The sequence below is a fragment of the Giraffa tippelskirchi genome, chromosome 3 (genome assembly GCF_054371585.1).
Source record: "Giraffa tippelskirchi isolate mGirTip1 chromosome 3, T2T-mGirTip1v1.2.pri, whole genome shotgun sequence".
In the NCBI taxonomy this organism is placed as follows: Eukaryota; Metazoa; Chordata; class Mammalia; order Artiodactyla; family Giraffidae; genus Giraffa; species Giraffa tippelskirchi.
This window is the reverse complement of record NC_137277.1, coordinates 184,551,792-184,573,939: the sequence shown is the minus strand read 5'-3', so window position 1 is coordinate 184,573,939 and position 22,148 is coordinate 184,551,792. Positions and strand designations below refer to the sequence as shown.

The window sequence follows — 22,148 nt, the reverse complement described above, 5'->3', positions numbered from 1 at the left end:
GCTCAGGGCCCCTCTGTCTACTCCTTCTGCTGCTGTTTGTAGGGTTTCTCTAGTATTCTCTGCCTCGCACACTTCAGGGCTGCGGCTCAGGTACAGCCCCTGTCAGGAGTCTACCTGTGCTTTGGGGCTCAGCCCAAGAGCCCCCGCCCCCCCCCCCCAGGAAGCCCCTTTCTCCCAGCACGGAGCCCCACAGCTCCTCTGCAAGGCTAAGAGCAGTAGCTAGCAGGAATGGAAAGAAAAACAGTGGCTGACGCTTACTGGGCGCTTTCTCCACTGCAGGGTCTCAGCAGTTGACGCTGTTTCACCTGTGTCATCCCCATGGCAGGAAGGAGGGGTGGGGAACGGCGAGGGGGGGTGTGTCTGCCACTGTCCCTAGTACACAGGTGAAGAAACTGAGGCTCTGTGAAGGCCAGTGACATGCTCGAGGTCACACAGAAGCACCTGGCCACCTTGCCTTCCTGGAGCCCACCCTGCAGGGAAGGAGCCTGGGTTTGCAAAGTCAGGGGGGATCCAAACAGTTGGCTGTTAGGGCCCAGCCTAGGCCCAGGGCCCAGTGCCGCTCTCTGCAGGTGCAGGAGGATGGGCCGGGGAAAAGGAAGATGAGAGGGTCTCAGTGGACCCCAGCAGGAACCCTGCCCCGCTCTGAAGCCCAGTCCAACTTTCTAAACTCACACCCTGCTCTAATCCCCCAAGTCCCTCTCCTCCCTCTGGGCCTCGGTTTCTGCACCTGTTGAGTGGTTATCATACTGTCTAAGCCCTGGGCTGAGGCTGAGCCAGAGGACGGGCCCCCAGGTGTTTCAGAACAGAGGGAAGAGGATGGGGTGCTGGGGGAGGGCGGCCCCCTTGCTGTCTGGACCTGGTGGCCCGACCTCCTGCAGCAGCCGGGCTGAACTCACTGAGGGCCCCTCCGACGTCACCTTGATTAGGGCTCCGACCGCGTGTGTGAGCCTCCAGGGCCCAGTGACCCAGGGCCTGTCCTGGGCAGCTCTCACCCATTGGTGACTGGGGCAGGTCACTCTCTCTTCTGGGCCGCGAAACGGAGCTCACACTCTAACTCCTGAGGGCGCAGACAGGCTAGGGAGAATGAAACAGCTTGCCTGGCCTCGGCCCTCAAGATTCACAGCTCCTCTTCAATGATCTGCTGACCTGGTCAGTGGTGGGTGGGAGGGAAGTGCTGGGGGGAGGCGTGTGCACGCAACCTCACAGGTGTGTGAGGAGGATCAGAGTTGGGGGACGAACACTGGATCCTGGCCAGACGGGTGACTCACCCGGGGTCACAGCGGCAGAGCCTGAGGACCAGGGCTGGATTCCAGCGGGGTGCGGGGGGGCTCCCTTCTCTCTACTCCCAGGGCACCACTTGTCACTGGGCCAGCACTGGGTCCTCAGGAACTGCCAGGGACCTGGTGCTTCCAGGGGGAAACCCGAGGACCATCAGGGCCATCCCCCTGCCTTCACCCTGGCCCAACACAAGCCCCCCGAGATGAGTGTAGCAACCACGTGAGCAGGCGTTTCGATGGGCCACGCACTGTGCTAGGCAGGCCACACGTATCATCTCCAAGGGCCATGATGATTCTCTGGGAGGCTGCTACCATCACACCCATTTTCCACATGGGAAAGTGGAGGCACATGGTGAAGGGCAAACCTGGAAGGGTGAGCGTGGTGCATGGAGTTCAGCTGCTAAGGGCTTGGCTTCCCGAGACCTCCAAGAGAGAGGACAGCTGGGCTCCTTGGCAGCGAGGCCAGACTGGCGGGAGGCCAGCTCAATGTCCTGCCGTGGAAGGGGCGAGGGGGGCAGCAGGCCAACCAGAGCTGGGAGCCAGCAGCAGCAGCGCTGGGTGGGGCCGCAGGAGAGGCGCGGTCTGCGGGCGACAATGTGGGCCCCAGCCACCAGGCCCTTCTGCCATCTGAAGCCTCTCGGCCACCTCCTCGGCTGCCTGGCCCTGGCCTGGTGCGGCCGCAGCTCAGACACAGCGGCCACTGTCTGCCCAGCCCCGCGGGTGGAGCACCCGGGCCCGAGGCCCGCTCTGTGGCCTGTCAGGAGATTTACACCCGGCTCTTAACAGCCGCGCGGCATCGCAGGCGGGTGCTGGGCCCGGGGTGGTCCGCTGTGAATCGGCCCCCTGTGAGCAGATGAAAGCCGGTCAGCGGCTGGGCAGAGAAGCGGGCGGGCGGGCGAGGAGCCAGTGGGTCCCTCCTGGGGCCACAAGTGGGGCTTCCAGTGGCCTGGGCCTGATTAGGGGGGAGCCCCGGAGGTCTGAGGTTAACCCCTTCCCGCCTGCTGGGTGCACTCCCTGGGGGTGAGGGGGGCGTCCTGGGAGCCGGGGGACGGCGGCTGGCTCAGGGTCACTGGAGCCTGCCCACGCTGTCTCCAGCTCCCAGCCGCCCCCGTGGCTGTCTGCTCACCTCCTTCAGGCCTCTGCTCCAACGTCACCCCTTCAGGCGGTGACATTCCCCAGTGGGTCCCAGCCCTGCTCGCTCCACTCCTCCCCCAGCTTCGGTTTTCTCTGCCACCGGACTTCTCTCTACCGGGAATCTAACTAGCTAATCATTTGTTTTACCTCGTTTTTCCATTCAACAAATATCTACTGAACACCTACGACGTGCTCACATCTCTGTTCCAGGGTCTACACCAATGTCTGGCAAAGAAAGGACCCCCCCCTTGGCGGGCGGCACAGACAGTAATCAGGGAAGATGAAAAATAGGTGAAATACATGAGTGAGCTATATAGCATCTTAGAAGGGGATAAGTAAAATGAAAGCCAGGAAGTTTAGGGGGACGGGGATGTCTGTGTGTCTGGGGGTGTCGGGAGAGGCATGCCCAGAGGGATGCCTCTGGGAGAACAGTAGAGGGAACAGTAGGGCAAAGGCCAAGAGGCGGGAGCGTGAAGCTGCCTACTTCAACGACGGGTCAGCAGGCCGGGGCGGCCAGAGTGGGGTAAGCAAAGAGGAAGGTGGAGGAGAGGAGGGTGGAGGGGTCCCGGTCACACATCAGACTGGGGCCTCACGGCCATGGGGACAGCCGCCTGACTTACCATCTCTCCCCACCCCGAGCGTGTGAGACCCCGGAGGGCCAGAACCTGGTCTGTTGGGTTCACTACAGCTTCCTCGGTTTCTAGAACAATGCCTGATACATGGTCGGGACCCAGGAAAGTAGTATTTGTTGAAATCGTTCCATGGATATTTTGGGGAAGAAAAGACCCCTTCCCCCAGGCAAGATGGGCCCGTGCCTCAGTGAGGAACCTGCACCCCACCCTCCCAAGTGTGTGTTAGTTGCTCAGTCGTGTCCGACGCTTTGCAACCGCATGGACTGAAGCCTGCCAGGCTCCTCTGTCGTTGGGATTTCCCAGGCAAGATTACTGGAGTGGGCAGCCATTTCCTTCTCCAGGGGATCTTCCTGATCCAGGGATCGAACCCGGGTCTCCTGTATTGCAGGCGGATTCTTTATGGCCTGAGCCACCAAGGAAGCCCTCCCAAGTACAACACCACTGAGCCTGGGAGACGGGGTGAGCGGTTCCCAAATGGTGGTCCAGCCCAGGCTCGCTCGAGCACGACCCCGCCTGCCACCATGTTTCAGGATCCTGCTCCACCTGCTTCTTAACCAGCCCCTGGTGACTCTGAGGGACACCAGCCCTGAGAACCTCGGAAACCAAGGCCACACAGGCAGGAAGCCACCAAGCCAGCCTTCAAACCCAGCTGGCCACCTGGCTGCAGACTGGGCACGCTCTGCAGGGCAGCGGAGGGGAACGACCTGGCCACAGAACCCACAGCCGGGCCTCGGGGAGCTGCAGGCGCCTGCTCCCTGGCTCCCAGGACCAGCCTCGACTCCCATTCCTCCCCACAGAAGGCTCAGCCCTCACATGGGGTTGGTGGTGGGGGGGTGGTCCCAAAGCAGGAGAAAAGCCCAGAAGCAAAACCTGGTGAATACCCATCAGGAGAATCTTGAGGGCCAGTCAGCGACAGACTCATGGAACACCCACAGCTCCTCACAGCACAAGCTAATGCCATCCCCTCCTTACAGATGAGCACATTGAGCTTGGAAGCCCCTTCCAAGCAGCCCTGGCTTCCTGGGGCCCCAGGCTGGAGCCCCAAGGGTGTACCGAAGCTCGCCCTGGGGCAAGCGGCTTTGTGTGCGGGCCTGTCTCCTACTGGGGTTGTCCGGGATCAATTAAGAGACTCTGGGGGACTTCTCTGGCAGTCCAGTGGTTAAGACGCTTCCACTGTAGGGGCGTGCAGGTTTGACCCCTGGTCTGGGAACTAAGATCCTACATGGCACATAGTGCAGCAGCCCCCCCCGCCTCGCCAAAAAGAGAGAGACTCTGCAAAGGGCCCGACACCCCGGGAGTGCTTGCTGACCAAACGCAGCTGAGCTGGCCTCTGACCACTTACAGGTGGGGAAATGGAAGCTAAGAAAGGAGGCAGCAGCATCCAAAGGTGGCAGGGTGAAGGCCAGGTTGGAGCTGGCACCAGGGGTTCTGGGGAGACCTGCCCTGAGGGCCAGGCAGAGGGAAGGAGCAAGCAGGTGCTCGGAAGGGAGACCAGGAGGGCCACCTCCCACATCCACTCTTTTCTACAAATGAGCTTCTGCTAAGATCAGAGGGTGGCAGAGGATAAGGCGGTTGGATAGCATCACCAACTCAATGGACACGAATCTGAGCAAACTCCTGGAAACAGGGTAGGACAGGGAAGCCTGCCGTGTACTGCAGCCCATGGGGTTTGCCAAGAGTCAGATATGACTTCACGTCTGAACAACAACCAAGATTTTGTTTCAACAAACTGCTTTAAAACCACTGATCTGGCCCACACTGACTTGCTTCTGACTCCAGGGTCTTTCAGAGCCCAGCTTCATTCCCTTCCTCTTGCTGCCTACAACTATGCCATCCCTGCCCTGACCAGCTCACCCCAGGAAGGGGCTGTCTCAGGTGCGGGAGACCTAGGGAGAGACGAGCAGACCAGGACTCAACTGGGGGCTCTCAAGGGCAGAGTGCTGAGCCTCCACCCTCATCCAGTGGCCTCAGTCGGGGAGGGTGGGCAGCTCTGGGCTGAACACAGAGGGTACAGGCATTGGACCCTTCTGGAATCTGAGGGATCCAGGCATCGGCTGGGTCCTGGGAGCCTTCCCACCAAGCTCCAAGTCCCCTGCCCGCCTGCCTCTACGCACGGGAAGCGTGCCACTTTGTGGAGTGGCTCCTCAGTGCTCAGCATCATGCTGAGTCCAGTTGTGGCTCCCATTCATCCTGATTCGGCCCCTGGAGACTTACAGTAAAATAGCACCTCCTTCATTAGAGACTTGATACCTCTATTACTATGACCTGGGTTTCTCAGCAGCCACCTTGCTGCTGACAAAGAAAGGTTCACCCATCGACTAATGGTGGTGGTGGTGGTGGTGGGAGTATGGGGGAAGCCAGACAACAAGGGTAACAGAACACCAGAGATCTGGAGACTCACAAGGACCCTCCCTCTGCTACTGCCAGACACTATCCACACGCCATCACTGGCCGGCAGGCTGGGAGGTATCATCCCACTTTCTGCAAGAGGCAGCCGAGGTGCTGAGAGGTCAAGGACTGTCCCAAGGTCCCCCGGCCAGGCAAGCTGGGTCAGAATCTGCTCTCTGTCCCATGCACCTGTGGCTCACAAGGGCTTCCCAGCCATCACCGCCTTGAGACTCTTGGGGTCACTGACCTGATTCACAGATGACAAAACAGACCAAAAAGGGAGACAAGACTTCTCTCGAGTCACAAAGCCCAAGGTCACAGTCATGGGCCCATCCACATCTAATCCCTGCAGGAAGGAACCAGCAGGAATTTGGCCAGGGCAGGTGCCAGCTGGGAGGTGAATCACTTGGGCCTGATGACTGTGATCAGGAGCCTGGGGGGGGTTGGAGGAGGTGGCCTTGAGAAGCCTGCAGGGAAACACTTCCAGGGCTGCAAGACCCAGCTCTGAGCCCTTCGCTGGTGGCCAGGTGCTGGTGTGGGCTGGACAGATCAGGTGGCCAGGCCTGATTCTCCAAAAGGGAGAGGGGCCCAGGGCCTGGTCTGGGTGGTCCTCACTGATGTTGCCCTTGCACAGCCATAGCCCCTTCCCAGCCTCCTTCCTCAGGCCCACTCAGCCCTGGAATTGGAACTGAAAGCTATTTCTGGGAAGACTGGGCACCTTCCTACACTAAGACAGTATGAGGCCCTGGCCAGGTTCTCAACATCCCCAGGGCTGGATTCCTCCTCCTGGGAACCCAGTGACCCCCTGGTTTAGAATCCCATGAGACAAGAAATGTGAGAGAGTTTTCTAAACTATAAAGGGCCACAGTGACAAAGAGAAGGACATGGCAACTCTCAGTACATTGATCATGCCACAGGTCGGGGCCAGTCCACATAAGCACTCTGCTCTGAGTTCAGGAAGCAACCAGTACAGAGATGACTGGCTACTTCTTCGTTTCATTCATCCATTCCCTCATTGATTCAGGAAACACAGGTCTCTGGCCCACAGTGGCAGCTGCCTCTCCAGTTTCCCTAATCTGAAGCTGAAACTCTGGGTCATCCAGCAGGCAGAAGCAACAAAACAGAAATCCTCTTTGGTGCTAAAATGCATGGATGCCCTGCTCCCTGCACAGAATATGTGCTCAATAAACAGAATCGGATCTGCATTCCTGATCTCACGAGGTGGGTCCTGGGTCAGAGTGTCTGGGCTCTGTGAGACTTAAGTCACACACTGAGATTCAAAGGAAGGGTTTCCAAGGAGGGGATGCGGCCTCGCACCCCAAGCAGCACCTGCTTCTGGCGCTCCCTCCCTCCCACACTGGCAGAGGAAGCTGGGGTGGAGTCAAGCCAACCTGGCCCCATCTCCACCCCAAACACACACCGCCCTCTCTGCAGTCCTTTCCATATTCCTCTGTCGCCCCCTCAGTGGGCAGTCAACCCTCGGGGTGGCAGGGTGGAGGTCAAGGTGATTCCATCACCTCCCCTTTGCAGCCTGGCTTCCTACAGCCCCAGGCTAAGCATAGGCACATAGTACAGGGGGCCGGGGTGCAGATTTGAGCGGGGGTTCTGCAGCCCCCATGGCTCCAGGGATCCAGTGCCATCTGCCTGACTCTGGTGACCCCACTGGGCCCTCCTCCCCAACCCAGTTGGCTCAGTGGCTTTGGCACTTACGTCTGGGCTCCCGGGGTCCATCCACGGTCACCTTGATGGCACGGTGGTAGGTGGCCACTTGCGTGGGGTTGGTGAACACGGTGATGGTCAGTGTGAAACTCTTACCTGGGGCGGGGATAAAGGCAGGAGGTTGGCACCAGGAAGCTATTCACAAGAGCCTGAAGCCCTCATCTTCCAGAAGGGCCGGGGCTCTCTCCTTTGACCCCGGGGCAGAAGAGAGGGCTCTGGGTGAAATTCAAGCTGCTGGGCTTGGCATTCAAGGCCCCCTGGAGGTCTGGTACCCATTTGATCACATTCCCCCCACCCTCTGCTCTGGCCACCCTGGCTTATTTCTTCCCTGTTTTTTGGCCTTTGTGCTGTTCCTCAGAGACACTCAGGATTTTGGGGTGGGGGATAGGATGGGTGCATATTTTTTCCTGAAAATAATTTGTAACCTTTAGAGAAAATTTTGAGACTACAGAAAATATAAAAAAAAAGAAGAAAAAATCACCCACAGTTCCACTAGCCAGAGAGAAACACTATTAACATTTGGGTGTTCTCTCCTGCAACCCTTTTCGGGCGAGTGTATGTTTTTACACAGTTGTAAAAATGACACTAAAGTAAATATTTCCGTACCCTCTTTTTTTCTTTCTTTTCCCTTAACATCACATCATAAGCACTTATGTTATTAAAAATTCTTCATAAACTTCATTTTTAATGGCTGCAAAATATTTCCACTCATGGAAGCCTCATCTTTTATTTATCCATCTCCTTATCTTGGGTATTTATGCTGCTGCTCATTTCTTATTGGTGTGTGCAGCTGGGACTTGAAAAAGGACTGATTTGGGAGCTACAGACATTTCATTTGTAGACACAACTGTTATTTCCAGAGCTCTGTTCTATTTTTAGATAGACATTTGGCCCCAAAGTCTCCATTCAAAATTCCGGAGGAAGGGAAAAAAACTTTAAAAATCATCATTTTTGTGTTACCGTTTAAAATAAAAGGAAAATGACCTTCTGTTTATAAAAATCTTTGTCTACACCTCTGCTTATTTCCTTAGACTAGATTCCAGGCAGCGGTGAGTGATTTCATCGCATCAGAGGGCTGAGATGGATTCAGGGGCGCTGATCTCTCCAGTGAGATGACTCTCCAGAGAGAAGCACTGTGATTGGTGTGGGGCTGGGTCTACTGTGATGCTGTCAGCATCTTCATGACCAAGTCTATCAAGGCAGAAGATCTCTGAAATGCTTTCGACTTCAACACCTTTGTTCTATTATCAGTGAGACTGAAACGTTTTATATGTTTATCATCTGTCCTCATCCAACACAAATGACTGCTTCAGGGTCTTCCAAATTTTGAGGTTTTAATGCCTTAAAAACACACACACACACACACACACACACACACACTACTCTCTAGCAAGCTTGTTAACACTTTCCTTGTCCTGTTTGTGGCAATCGGTTTCCCACTTCATTGGCCCTTATACATTTCGCTTTCTGACTCCGAGCTGATTTGCATTTTCAGTTCTACCTCTTGATTTGTGACTGCTCCTGTCTTTTCATGTTTGGGGAGGTTTCCCCGTGGAACAAGCAGATAAAGGGTGCCTTCGATCAATATCATTCTCTCTACCTCCTACGTTGTTCTTTGATTCGTCTGGGGATTTACCGGTTGGCCTGGTAGAAGGCAAAGGTTTTTCCTGAAAGGGCAATTCGATTTTCCCAGCACCTTTTCTGAAGTCGGAGTCTCCTTTCCTGCCCTGCTCTCTATTATCATCAAAGACTCCACGATGTATGAGGCTGGGGGGCGGGGTGGGCGAGCATCACTGATCCCCAAGTCAAACTGGCCTCCTTCTGCTCTGCCTCTGAGCACCCCTACCTCTGGTCCCGTTACAGGCCTGGGGACTCCCCAAGGGCAGAGGCCTATGGCCCTGGGCACCTGCGTCCCCCAGGGCTGTCCTCATACTCTCAACACCCATCCAGGACAGGCAGACCCAATTCTATATGCCCACTTCACAGGTGGGAGACAAAAGTTTGAGGGGTGTGTGTTGGGGGGAGGGACCAATAGCTAGCTTAGCACGGCTGGTACTTGATGATCCAGTGATGGGAGTGAAAATTCCAGCCCCAGAAACAGGACTACCCAGAGCAAAAGAGAACAGCCATAAAAAGAACAAAACTGTGCCATTTGCAGAGACATGGATGGACCCAGAGACTGTTATACAGACTGAAGTAAGTCAGAAAGAGAAAAGCAAATAGCGTGTATTAGCACTTACATGTGAAATCTAGAAAAATGATACAGGTGAACCTATTTGCAAAGCAGACACAGAGACACAGACAAAGGGAATAAATGTATGGACACCACAGGGGAAGAGTGAGTGGGATGAATTGGAGATTACGACTGGCATATGTACACTACTATGTACACAACAGAGAACTAATGAGAAGCTACTGCATAGACAGGGAACTCTACTCAATGCCCTGCGGTGACCTAAATGGGAAGGAAATCCAAAAAAGAGAGGGGATATATGCACACATATAGCTGATTCACTTTGCTCTACAGCAGAAACTAACACAACATTGTAAAGCAATTATGTGTAAAGCAATTATGTGAGCAATTAGTCGCTCAATCGTGCCTGACTCTTTGTGACCCCATGGACTGTAGCCCACCAGGCTCCCCGTCCACGGGATCTTCCAGGTAAGAATACTTGAGTTGGTGGGTATTCTCTTCTCCAGGGTATCTTCCCGACCCAGGGATCGAACTTGTGTCTCCTGCATTGCAGGCAGATTCTTTACTGTGTGAGTCACCAGTTCAGTTCAGTTGCTCAGTCATGTCCGACTCTCTGCGACCCCATGAGTCGCAACCAGGGAAGCCCCTAAAGCAAAGATACTCTGATAAAAATTTTTAAAAAAAAGTAAAAAACCAGCCAGGCTGCTGGGGCCACACCAAGGGGGGCTTGTGAGCCTGGGAGAGTGTGCGTGTGTGTGTGGGAGGGAGCAGGGGAAGGGTAGCGGTTTAAATTGAGGTATGATTCGAACTGGGGCAGAGTGGGGCCTCTCTGGAGGAATTTTCCAGAACTGGCAGCTGGAGGCAGGGATGGAAATGCACCTGCATCTGACCTGGCGTTCTGGGCCAGAGAAACCAGCCTGGCCCCTCACTCTCAGACCACAGGGGCACTTTCCATGGCTTCTGGAAACAGAGTGTGCAGAAAGTGTCTTGGCCTCAGGCTCTCCGCCCACCCCCTCCCAGGGACCCTCCTACCCCACCACTGCTTCCTCCCATTCTGAGGTCCATTCCCTCATGGACCCTCTCCCTGACCAGTCAGGCACTCTCCAGAGGTCCCTGGGCTTCTGACCCTTCCACCGCCTCCCTGGTACCGCAGGTGGTTTAGGTGGCCAGCCCAGAGCCGATACCAGCTCACTGAAGCCCTCTGTTTTTAACCTCACTTCCTTCAGGTCGTCACTGAAGTCACCTTCCCAAGGAGGCCCTCCCAGCTCACTTTATCTAAAAGAGACATTTTTATCTTGGCATGCCTCTTAGAATTGAGCGGGCTTGAGAAGTGCGATAGAAAAAAAAAAAACAAGAAAAGGACAACAACTGTATCTTCCCTAGCCTCCAGCTGAAATGTAGCATCTCCCTTAAGGATGAATGCAGGCAACAAACCACAGAGGCATGACAGCAGTCTCCATGACCTTGTCGCCAACAGACGTCACAGATATTAACATATCACATTACAGACCACGCAGATTTCTTTAAATATCTTTTGTGCTCGTCACAACTTCAAAGTCACAGTCGTCATCAAACCCATTGCTAGATCTTGCTACTTAACACGCTGTGACAAGGCAGCATATTTATCACATTACAAAAAATGTTTTGCTAACTACGTTTTAATATAATTGGTTTTCATCACCATCCTTTGCATTTTATTTCATTCTTATTTTTTTCATGGTGGTCCACTTTTTAAAAAACTTATTTTTAATTACAGGATAATTGCTTTGCAATATTGTGTAAATGTCTGCCATATATCAACATGAATCAGCCGTAGGTATACAAATGTCCCCTCCTTCTTGAACTTCCCTCCCAGCCTCCGGCTCCATCCCATCCCTCTAGGTTGAAAAACACTATTCTGAGACTGTTAAAGGGGTTCCTGGAGTGATGAAAGGTTAAGAAGCTCACTCTGAAGCATCATAGACCTTCCCACTTCCACTTGCTAGGCTTGAATTTCCTCCTAAGGCTTCTTATTGCTAATAATCCATCTACTTATTTATTTTATTTTGTCTCCCTTTACTAGATGAGATGGTTGAAAGGCATCATCAACTCAACGGACAAGAGTTTGAGTGAACTCTGGGAGATAGTGAAGGACAGGGAAGCCTGGCGTGCTGCAGTCCATGGGGTCACAAAGAGTCAGACGCGACTGAGCAACTGAACAACAACTAGATGATACGCTCTGTGGGGGCCAGAATATTTGTCTTCTTCATTGTTTTGTCCCCAGCCCCTAGGACAGCATCTGGCACATAGCACATGCTCAATAAATGTTTGAAATGAATTAAGGGCAGAAGTTACTGCTCCCATTTTACAGATGACAAAACTGAGGCTCACAGCAGGGCAATGAGTTGGTCAGGTCACATGATAACCAAGCAGGAACCAGAAAGGTTAGCACTTACTGGAGCCTACCCCTACACAACGACCCTAAGCATCTACTCCTTGAGTGTGAGAAACTCCACCCCACTAGGCAGCAAACCACAGGCCAGCCCTGAGGTCACCAGCCCACCTCAACAGCTTCCTCCCAGTTTCCAGGCCTGACACCACCCTTCCCAGGTACCCACAGAGAGGAAGGAGGGAGGAGGGAGGAAGGGAGGAGCTGGGACCTGGGAGCAGGAGTGGGAGGGAGGGGGCCAGGTGCCACAGGAGGCTGGCCCCCCGGGAAGCCGTCTCCCAGAGCGCCCCTCGCCTCTCTCTGCCTGGCAGCAAACCCATCTGAGAGGACTTTGTGCAGGAAGCCCAGGCTGACTTGCACATCAAGGTGGACCATGGGCAGGCGGCCCTGGAAGGCGGGGGGAGGGGTCCTAGTCTGGAAACTGCTGCTTCGTGGGGCTGCGAACGGCCCCCAGACCTCACCGGAGGACCTGGGTTTCGGTTGCTGGATGGAGCAGCACGTGCTGGGGTCTGGCAGTGTGGCCCTGGGCAAGTCTCTGTCCCTCTAGGCCTGGGTTCTGTGGAACATGTCCCCGCCCCTGGGGCTTCATGGACAGGGGGAGGACTCCTCTCTGGGGGCCTCTGGATTTGTTTCAGGGTCGACCAAGAAGCTATCTACTCCTCCCTCACCAGTGGTCCCCCTAAGCCTGTGCCCACGATCGCATTAGAAATTTCTCTCAACATACTGAGGTTTCTTTTTAACCAGTTCATGACAGTTCAGTTCTTTTCATCTTCACCTAGGCCAGTGGTCCCCTCCTCAGTTCAGTTCAGTTCAGTTCAGTCGGTCAGTCATGTCCGACTCTTTGCGACCCCAGGGACTGCAGCACGCCAGGCCTCCCTATCCATCACCAACTCCCGGAGTTTACTCAGACTCATGTCCACTGAGTCAGTGATTCCATCCAACCATCTCATCCTCTGTCGTCCCCTTCTCCTCCTGCCTTCAATGTTTCCCAGCATCAGGGTCTTTTCCAATGAGTCAGTTCTTCACATCAGGTGGCCAAAGTATTGGGAGTTTCAGCTTCAGTATCAGTCCTTCCAATGAACACCCCGGACTGATCTCCTTTAGGATGGACTGGTTGGATCTCCCAGCTGTCCAAGGGACTCTCAAGAGTCTTCTCCAACACCACAGTTCAAAGGCATCAATTCTTCAGCGCTCAGCCTTCTTTATAGTCCAACTCTCACATCCATACATGACTACTGGAAATACCATAGCCTTGACTAGGGGCCATTTTTGGAGTTTATGGTGCATGGGTCCCCGAGAGGTGGGATGTGGTGGGTAGGGGAGATACAAATGTCTAGCAATGCACGGGGCGATGGATTATTCACTCTTTCTGTGTGTGAAAACCTGCTTACAGAGAGTCTCTGAGCCATGAGCCTAACTCAGGTTTACATAAAACAGAAGTTTTTGCACTCTTTTAATATCTATTGAATTTTCCAGGAGGGAAGATAGTTCTTAATTGTTTCAAAATAATTTTGCTCAGAGTTTTGCCAAAAATTTCTCACAGCTTCAGCAAATCGTGTCCCTGGCAACGGTGCCATATTCAGACTTTGAGTCACATACACCTGGCCTGTCGGGTGGGGGGTCACATGGCTTCCGCTAGAGGTGCAAACATCCATCCACCCCACAGTGTCTGTCGGCTTGCCCCAACATTTACATATTCAAATAGATACATTGTGATAAGTTACTTTTCCTTTTTTTCTCTATTAGAGTTATGGAATTATATCGATTTTGAGAATGCACGTAGGTGGATAGAGTACAATGATATCATGCACATTTCAACCGTAGGATGGTAGAGGGCATGTTGCAAAAATCTTCTGTAAGAAGGGGTGCTGCATCTGGCAGGGCGGGGACATCAGCCCTAATCACTGCAGGAGAATGACTTGGTTTCCTTCCCTTTCTTCTCTTGGTTTACACTTTCAGGTTTATCATGAGAGCTCTGTGGTAGTTCTGTGTGTATGTCTTGCACGGAAATCTCTTACTTAGAATTACGGCAGGATCAAGGGATAAAAAGCAAGGAAACGAACAGAAGTTTCCACCTGGCTTCTTAAGTTCTGGCAGAAGTCAGAGAGCCAGGGAAAGGCTTGGAGTCCCAAACCCCAGGCTGTCCTGACTCCTAACGTGGCCCAAACTGTCTGTGTCAACCACCGATGTGTTCCTGGGAGGGAATTTCCCAATGGGCAGGCTGGGCACAGCAGAGGCGTTGCTGCATGCCACAGGACCCCTGTGTCCTCCTTTCTCACTGCCAGCCGCCTCCACTTCTCCCACTCAACAATTCACACCTTCTGGGTTTCCCCCACCCCCGCTCAAACCACACCATAATCAGAGAATCAGTGACTGTCACCACTCAAAGGGACTTCAAAGGTCTCCTCCAGTCCCAGGCCCTTGAAGTAACACAATCTCTAACCTGTATCCCGTTCTCAGCAGGTGCCAACTAATATGCTAGTACCTATTTCCTTAATGCTCACAGGAATCCCACAAGGTACGTACTAGTATTGCCCCATTTTACAGATGAGGAAACAACGGAGACACAGAGAGGTTAATAAGCCATTTGCCCAGTGTCATCCAGCGAGTCACCAGCAGAGCTGGGACTGGAACCGGGTTGGCTGGCTGCAGAGCACAGGCTGTCTGATGAGCCTCCAAGATCTGAAAGGCTCATCAAGTTCCATGGGCATCGGAACTTCCGCTCAGGCCTCTTCTGCCTCCTAGGGCCACTGAGACTGGTGAGAGAATGGAGTTTGTAAACTCTGCCTCCTGCACCTCTTAGAGCCAGGATCCCAGCCTCCCGCCGCAGTGCCTGCTCCAAGAGCCTGCAGTTGAACGATGCTTTGGAAACCTAGCTCCCTCTCTGTGGGCCTTGCGGGGTGGGTGCAGGTCTGTGGCTTTAAACACCACACAGAAATCATTTTCAGTGGCGGGACGGCCAGGTCAGGTCTCAGGACACACAGAATCACCAACTTGTCACTTTCCAGGAGAGGAAGTAGGGGGACCCATTCCTGACGCTTCGCTGGGCTCCCAGCACTGACCTCCCCTTCTGCTGCAGCTCCAGGGGGCCTCCACTGCCACTGGTGGACCTGGCCACCGCCGAGATCCACCCGCATCGGAGCGAGCCCCCCACCGACCAGTGGCAAGCGACTCTCCACTTGGGGCTGGGGCTGGGATTGAGTTGCAAAAGGCTTGAGAGATTGGGAATGACAAAGGGGGCTTGGAGACTAATTAGGAGCAGCAATGAAAGCTTAATTCATAAAAGCAAACATTTTCCATCCATCAACCTGCAACCAGTTAAGGGCAACGTTTGAAAGAAATCTGTGCGTGGGGAAGGGAGCCAACAGGAACAGGAAATGTTTGAAAGAATGTAAACTATTTCAGTTTCATAAAAAAGTAACAAGTAAACAGTTATTACATGCAAATAATGCCCTGGTTTTAATTAATGCTGAAAAGTCAAAATATGTTTGACATTTGTATGTATACACTGAACGGCTAGAGAGGAAAAAATGGTGCCCAGATGCCAGTTTCCGAGCGGGGCTGGCGGCTCAGAGGGAACTAAAACCTTACGAAGGTCCTGTTTATTGGTGATGAAAAGTACAATTCTGCCTCAGCCTCTGTGGAGACTGGAAGCAGAGGGAACCTAGCTAGCTTTCTTAACAAGCTGGAGGGGCTGGCTGGTGCCTGGGAAGGACACTCCCCGCTTTTCGCTTTTCGGCAGCCTGGTCTTAAAGGGCCAGCAAGCCCTCAAGTCTCCATTTCGCCCCGGCCGGGGTTCTAGGATTTCTCAACCCAGAAGTGATGATGGGGTTTCAGGTCCCAGCCGGCCTCCCACTCAACAGACCCTGGCGGCAGCCACAGCGGCATCTGGTCCTGCCTTCCCTCATAATGCCCGAGGAAGATCAGATAGGGAGGGTGGCACACCAGCCTTGATTCTAGAGTGGGAGATAGCAGCCTTCAAGCTCTGCTTTCCAGCACCCAGCATCCTGCACTGCATTCGTTTTTTTTGTTTTTGTTTTTTTTTCTTTTCTAAACCACCTTAAGGTTCAAAGGGGCTGGCGAAACTGTGGCTTCGGGAGACCACAGCTGGGGAGAGGCAGCCTCAAAGTGTGGGGGAGACTCCACCCTAGTGGAGAGAGTGGTTGGGGTGTTCGGGGCCCCAAAGACCAAGGATTTGTCTAAACCAGCTTCTAGGCAACGCGCCGCGCCTTAAAAGACCCAGGAGGCCCCATTTTGAGCTTGCTGGTCAGCAATCTCCCAGCATTTTTTGTTAGGCTGAGGTGCTTAATCGGGAAAGAGGAGAGACATGGAAGGCTTCACAAGTTAGTAAACCCCAGAAACGGGAAGAAAATTGTGTCTTTTCTGGCCAAGGACCCTAACTTTCTCCACGTCCTCAAAAAGGTCTGAAACACCTTAAGCGGTTCCAAACTGCTGTTTTCGACAGAGCTGGGCCTGGAGACCTGTTTCGAGGGCTTCCACAAGGACCCCAAAGCCTCGTTCTCAGCTTACTTCCCTGCGCCTCTGCCGTTGCCAAAGTCTCCCTCCCACTCACCTCGCCCACTGCGGCCCACGAAGCGGAGGTCGTTGAACCTGGCCACCTGGTTCTTCATGACGGCGGAGGCGTTGCGCAGCTCAGCGGAGTAATTCTCGTCGTTGCCCGCCATCACTGTCACCACCGTTCCATCTGGCACGTCCCCCAGCGCCACCACCTGAGGGCATGGGGGTAGGGGGACAGCTTAGGCAGGTAGGGGAGGCCAGAGAAAGAAGGGGAGGGGCTGGGTCAGCAGCTTCCCCCTACGCGGCCCAGGCGCAATGCGGATTTTTCAAATGCAGGGATGGAGAAGAGGCTTAAAAACAGCAGACACTTGCACCCTCCCCCCAGTACCACAAAAATCAGAAGGCAAAAATCTCTACTTTCCACACCCAAATCCTACATTAACTGGTTAAGTCACGTCCTGAAGAATTGATCCTTTCAATGCAATGAAACCTAAGTGAAAGCGGGGAATGAGCACAGCCACTATGTCCTGGGGTGCAGTTCCTCTCTTCCCTTCGGCTTGAGTAAAAGAGGAATCAACATGCTCCTAGCAACCGAGTCTCTGAGTGAAAATAATATCAACAACAACAATAACGGGACTGCTCCCCCATATTCAATTAATGCAAGAGCCCTTTGGGGTATGAAATGGGGCCCCGAAATGCGGCCCGGGCCCAGTTTATCTGCCTCTGCAGAGCCTGAATTCTAACGTTATGCAGGGAAAATGTAAAATGCAAAACAAACTGCTGTTTTGAGAGGAGCTGCCCAGAAACCCCCTTTAAAGTGAGAGAGGGGCTTCTGATAGCAGGAAGATGCACCTGCTGGGGAATTGCAAAATGAAGGTGGAGATGTACTCCCCAATACAGTCTCCCCCTACCCCCAGCCCCAAGGAGCGTGGAGAGGCAGATGCCTTTTGCAAAGGAAATCAGACTGCAAAGGCAGTCACAGCCATTTAAACGTGGCCACCGCGTGCAGGGACTAGGGATCCAGATGGTAAAAATTTCAAGGAGAAAATGTTTGGGGTCTGATTAAAAAGGCCAGATTTCCTGTCAACATCCTGTCTTCTTTTAATTTCAAAGATTCCTTTTAAGCTCCAAGTGACAGTAAAACCTCCGATCTGAGGATTAAAGTCACACGGGCCTCCCCCTCCCCCTCCTCCCCGGGAGATTTTCCCCACTGGTATTTTAAGATGTCACCCGGGAGACCTCAAAGAGCCACTCATCCCTTTTTCCAATTTGGAGTCGTCTTAATGGGACCGAAGACGGCCTCGGCTGCCAGGAGCCGCTGTTTCCAGCCACCTCGGGCACCCGCCACCCCCAGCCGCTGGCCCTTCCTGCGTTGCCCTTTCTCACGGCAGCTGAGAGGTTTAGGGGAAAACCAAGGCGTTTTCGTTTCATCTCGCTGCCCCCTTAAAAAAAATGAAAATGAAACAGTCGCCTACTCCCCAGCAAAGAGAAAAAAGCTCCTCGGGATGGCTACCAGGGGCTGCCAGGGGTGGGAGCGCCACCCCATCTCGGTCTGACATTAGGGATCCCGGCCAGCAATCGTTTAGGGTTCAGGGCCCCCCCATCCCGGCCTGCAGCCTCCCGGTTTAAAATTTCAGAAGCCGGGGGTTGACGGTGTGAGCAGGAAGTGTTCTGAGAGCGGTGCAGGAGGAGGGGTGCGGGCAGGGGAGGATAGGCCCTCTCCCACCCTCCGCACCCCGCCTCCGGGGTCCTCGCCCGGGTCCCAGGGCTCTTCTCTGCCCCGCTCGCTGCCCGCAGGGCTGTATCCGAGGGATCCGGGTTGGGGAAGAGCGAAACCCTATCCGCCCGTTTCCGCATCAACGGTCTCTCCGCAGGGCTCCCCACTCCTTACCACCCCAAGAGCGAAGGTGGCAAAGCCCTTAAAAAGTCATCCGTGCCGGGTTCATTCTAGAGGGTACGCCCAAGTCCCCGGGTGGAGCGCGCAAAAGCTCCGGCGGGCCCGGCGGCCGGGCTCTCTCCGCGGGGGTCTCTCGGGCGCCTCCCTTCCCCTCCCTTTTCCGGGGTTTTGGCTCCTGAAGCGGAGACGCCCGGAGTCGCCGGGCCGGTGTCCTCCCGCCCGGGGGTGGGGGGCCTCCCCCGCACTCACCTTGAAGGCGACGGGCAGCGTCTTGTTGCAGCGCCAGTGCGAGGGCAGTACGGAGCAGAGGAAGTTGGGGCTGTCGGTGCGCACGAGCTCGCCCGCGTGGTCCGCCAGCACGTCCACCATCGAGCGCACCTCGGATCGGGCGCGCCCGCCGGGGCCCACGGCCGCCTGCGCGGTCAGCGCGCCGCTGTTCTCGCCCATCTTGCCGCCGCCGCCGCCGCCGCCGCCGCAAGGGAAGGCCGTGGAGGGAGGTGTGAAGCGGCGGCTGGTGCTCGGGTCTACAGGAATACGCATAACAGCGGCCGTCAGGGCGCCGGGCGGGCGGCGGCGGCGGCTCGGCTCCCCCGGGGGCGGCCGGCCCGGGCGCCTCTCCTCCGCCGCTGCTGCTGCCGCCGCTGCGAGAAGCGGGAAAGCAGAAGCGGCCGGGCTGGGGCCTCAGGGCGCCGGGGCGTGGGGTGGGGTGGGGTGGGGTGGGGTGGGGTGGGGTGGCGGGGGGCGGCGCCCGGGGACGCCCGCCGCGAGGCCTCACCGCCCCCCCGACGGCCGCGCCGCTGGCCCGGCCCGCTAGTCCCGCATCTTGGGCGTGTAGCGCGGCCCGCGTGCGGCCGCTCCTCGCGGCTGTCCCGGCGGCCTCGCTCAGGCTGCGGCGGAGCCCGCCGCCCGCCCGCCGCCCGCAGCCCGCTCGCGGCCGCCCCACCGACTGGGCGGCCGCAGCCCCAGAACAAAATCCTCGAGAACCGAGTGGCCGCGCCGCCGCCGCCGCCGCCCGCGCGGGGTTAGTACCCCCGGGGGCCCGCGGGGGCGGGGCCGGCCCGACCGACGCGTAGCGCAGCCAATGGGAGCCCCCATCGCGGGCACCTCGGCTGCGCTCGCCGGGGAGGAACGGGGGCCGCCGAAGGCCGCCCAACGGGGAGGGGCGGAAGGCTCCGCCGGGGGAGGGCGCCCGGGGTCCGGGCTGGGCCCCCACTACCCCCACTTCCCTGCGCGACAGCCCTAGGCTCCTCGAGTTCTGGGGAGCTGGAGCCGCGGCTGAGAATTTATTGAAAACGTCTAGTCCTTCAGCCGCCGCCCCCCGAGCTTCTTCGGGCGCCCTTCCCGGCTGCCCGCAGCCAGGCCTCCCCACCTCCAGCTGCTTTCGGCCTGTGAAGCTTGCCACCCCCCACCCCCCAGATGTGGGGGCCCCCCTCAAGGCCGGTAACACCGAGCGGGTAGCGGCCCCAGAGTGCCTTCTCCCTGCCCCTCCCGCAAGTTATTTTGACCCCAGAACCTCCACCGCACACGAGATAACGCTCACCAGCCAGAGGCCTCTGCAGTACCGAGCCCTGCGCAACCTTCCTCCCGGCCCGGGGCCAGAGAGAAGGGTGTCCCCTCCGTGCCCGCATCGGCGTGGGGGCGAGTAACACCATTCCTCTCCGCTCTCCCCTCCAAAAATGACTTTCAGGATCGCGCAGGCCTCGCTGCGTCGTCGGCCTATGGCTCTTTGAAAAACGCGACGGTGCCTGAAAAACGCGAGCGTTTCCACTCCCCCCCATCGCTCCCCCAACCCCCAAGCCCCAACCTCCACGCGGGCATGTAAACGCCGTCCTGCTTCGTAGGAGAGGACCAGAGTTCGTGATGAGAAGGAAACCGTGCAGAGAACGCGCGGGAATGGCTGCAAAAGCTAAGGGCCCCGACTTCCAAAGCAGGGAATTTTCATCCACCCAGTGGATGCAAACTGGCCCACGCGGGTCCACGCCCACGTCTTCCCGGGCAGTGCTCTCTGGCCCAGCGGCAGGAACGCAGACAGCTCTGCCGAGGCACTTTCTGCTCGCCGGCCCGGTGTCCTCGCTTCTTCTCCCCATCTCCCCTCTCCCGACCGCGTGGCCCAACCGCTCCCGGAGGCAAAACAGGCAAACGATCCCCTCTCCAGCTTCTTACTCCGGGATAGCGGGCCTGGAGACAGGCTACAAAGAGGAGGAAGACTGGAAAGATCAAGCCCCCATGCGCCCTGGATTATCGCCCCGGATGGATCCCCTGGAGTCTGGGAAACGAACGCGTGCAGAGTCTGCCCGCCGTTTTGGAGATCGGTTTGGATATTCGTTGTTTCCGGCCTCGGACAGGTGCAAAACGACGGATTCCAAGCCTCGGGAGCAAAGAAGCATAGGATCCAATGGCGGCAGCAAGATCTCGCCCTGGATCTGACCCATCGCGGGCCACTTAGTCTTTGCCAAACGAAATCAAGCCCTGTATGGAGTCTAGGATGGACCGGCCCTGACCCAACCTCGACCACCTGGAGAGCTGGTCCCCAGCCCTGTCAGAGCCTCACACCAGTCCCCCTCAGACCATTTAGAGAGTGGGGACAACGAAGGTCCCCCACTGGACTTTTTTATAGAGCCTGCACGTTGGAGTTGCAGATCGCCGGGAGGGGCCCGCACACCCTCGGGAGTGCTGGCACTGGCTGCAGAACTGGAGGAAAGTGAGGAACAGGGGCCTTGGGGCATCCGACCTCTGGGAGCTTCCCGCTGCAAAGGCCCACCTTGTCTTGTCCAGGTAGGGCCTGGGGCCAGGAAGGGCGGGTGACTCCGTGCTGCCCTGGAGCGGCTTTGGGGTCAGGACCCGCTGCATCTGGGGTTTGTAAATTCGATTTGTTGAGTGGTTTTGGTTTGCAGCCATGCCCTTCCTGATCTCTCCGCCTGATTTCTTCCTCTTGTCCTATGGCCGGTTTACAAATGGGTTTCCTGAGAATAGGACTCCTGTGGGTCTTGGCACCCAGCCACAAGGGCCCGCACGGCTCCAGCACAAGAGAAAGGCGCATGCTGCCGGTGGGCACCAGAACCAGGGAACTTGGGTCCTCAGCCGGAGGTCGCTGGAGCTTCGGGGCAAGGAGCAGTCCCGGGACCCACCGCTAGTTGACGCCTGCACTCTGCCAGCCTGCAGAGGTTCTGGGCACAGATGTGCACCAGGCGCCACCGGCCGCCTCCTACAAGCTGCCCTTCCTGGACAGACCTCCCGCCCGATTCCTGACCATCTGTGCCGCCACGTATTGGACAAACCAGTGGCTTTGTGGTAGACCAAAGGCTGCCCTCCCCGCCCCTCATGGACACGGACACTCTGTGCCTTATCTCAGACCCCGGACGGTTCCGCACCCTCTGACCCCCTGCAGAACGTTCTCTCTGGTAGATGTGCACAGTCTTGTCCTGTTCTCAGGGAACCAGGAGGAGGAGCACATACAGAGGAACACACCAGCTCGGTCCCAGTTTCAGCCTAAGACCAACCCTTTTTTGTCCCCACCCCAGACTGACAGACCTAGCATCATATCTCTCTCTCTCCTCTCCCCACCCCGTCTCTCCCCATTTTCAAAAGACAGTTTCAGTTGGAAATCTCCTACTTCCCCCCCGGGGCCCACAGATATCTCTCCGTTCCCCATCTTGTGTGGACAGGGATCCCTTCTTCTTCTCTGGGACCCATCGACAGCCACTCTCGAACAGCCCCCATCTAAGGGCATGCCAGGTTGTCTGGAACAGGGAGAGGAAGCCAGGAGGTCTGGACCTACCTTGGCCCAGAGCTGGGTAAACAGAAACACAACCTGGGGCTTGCAGAGTCTGAGTTCTGGGAGACACTCCTTCCGCCAGGGGGAGGGTGTCAGAATGATCCCCTGCCTGCTGCTGGAGGGTATTTAGGAGGGTGCTTCCGCTGCATTCCTGGTAGTGAGGTGCCTGCGCGCGTGTCTCCCCTC

General features: G+C 56.1%; 1 protein-coding gene across 2 annotated transcripts in view; it reads right to left on the bottom strand.

Annotated features, from left to right (window-relative positions):
- Positions 1 to 22,148, bottom strand: part of RUNX3 (RUNX family transcription factor 3) — a 65,354-nt gene that overhangs the window by 12,556 nt on the left and 30,650 nt on the right. Inside the window, exons 2-4 of one of the 2 annotated variants that reach the window (XM_081580608.1) lie at positions 18,437 to 18,711; positions 16,346 to 16,502; positions 7,142 to 7,246 (exon numbers count right to left, since the gene is read on the bottom strand). In XM_081580608.1, coding sequence (XP_081436734.1) covers positions 7,142 to 7,246; positions 16,346 to 16,502; positions 18,437 to 18,711 — 537 coding nt within the window. Of the gene's footprint in view, positions 1 to 7,141; positions 7,247 to 16,345; positions 16,503 to 18,436; positions 19,186 to 22,148 lie in introns of those variants that run through there. The other variant, XM_081580609.1, reaches the window with a different exon arrangement.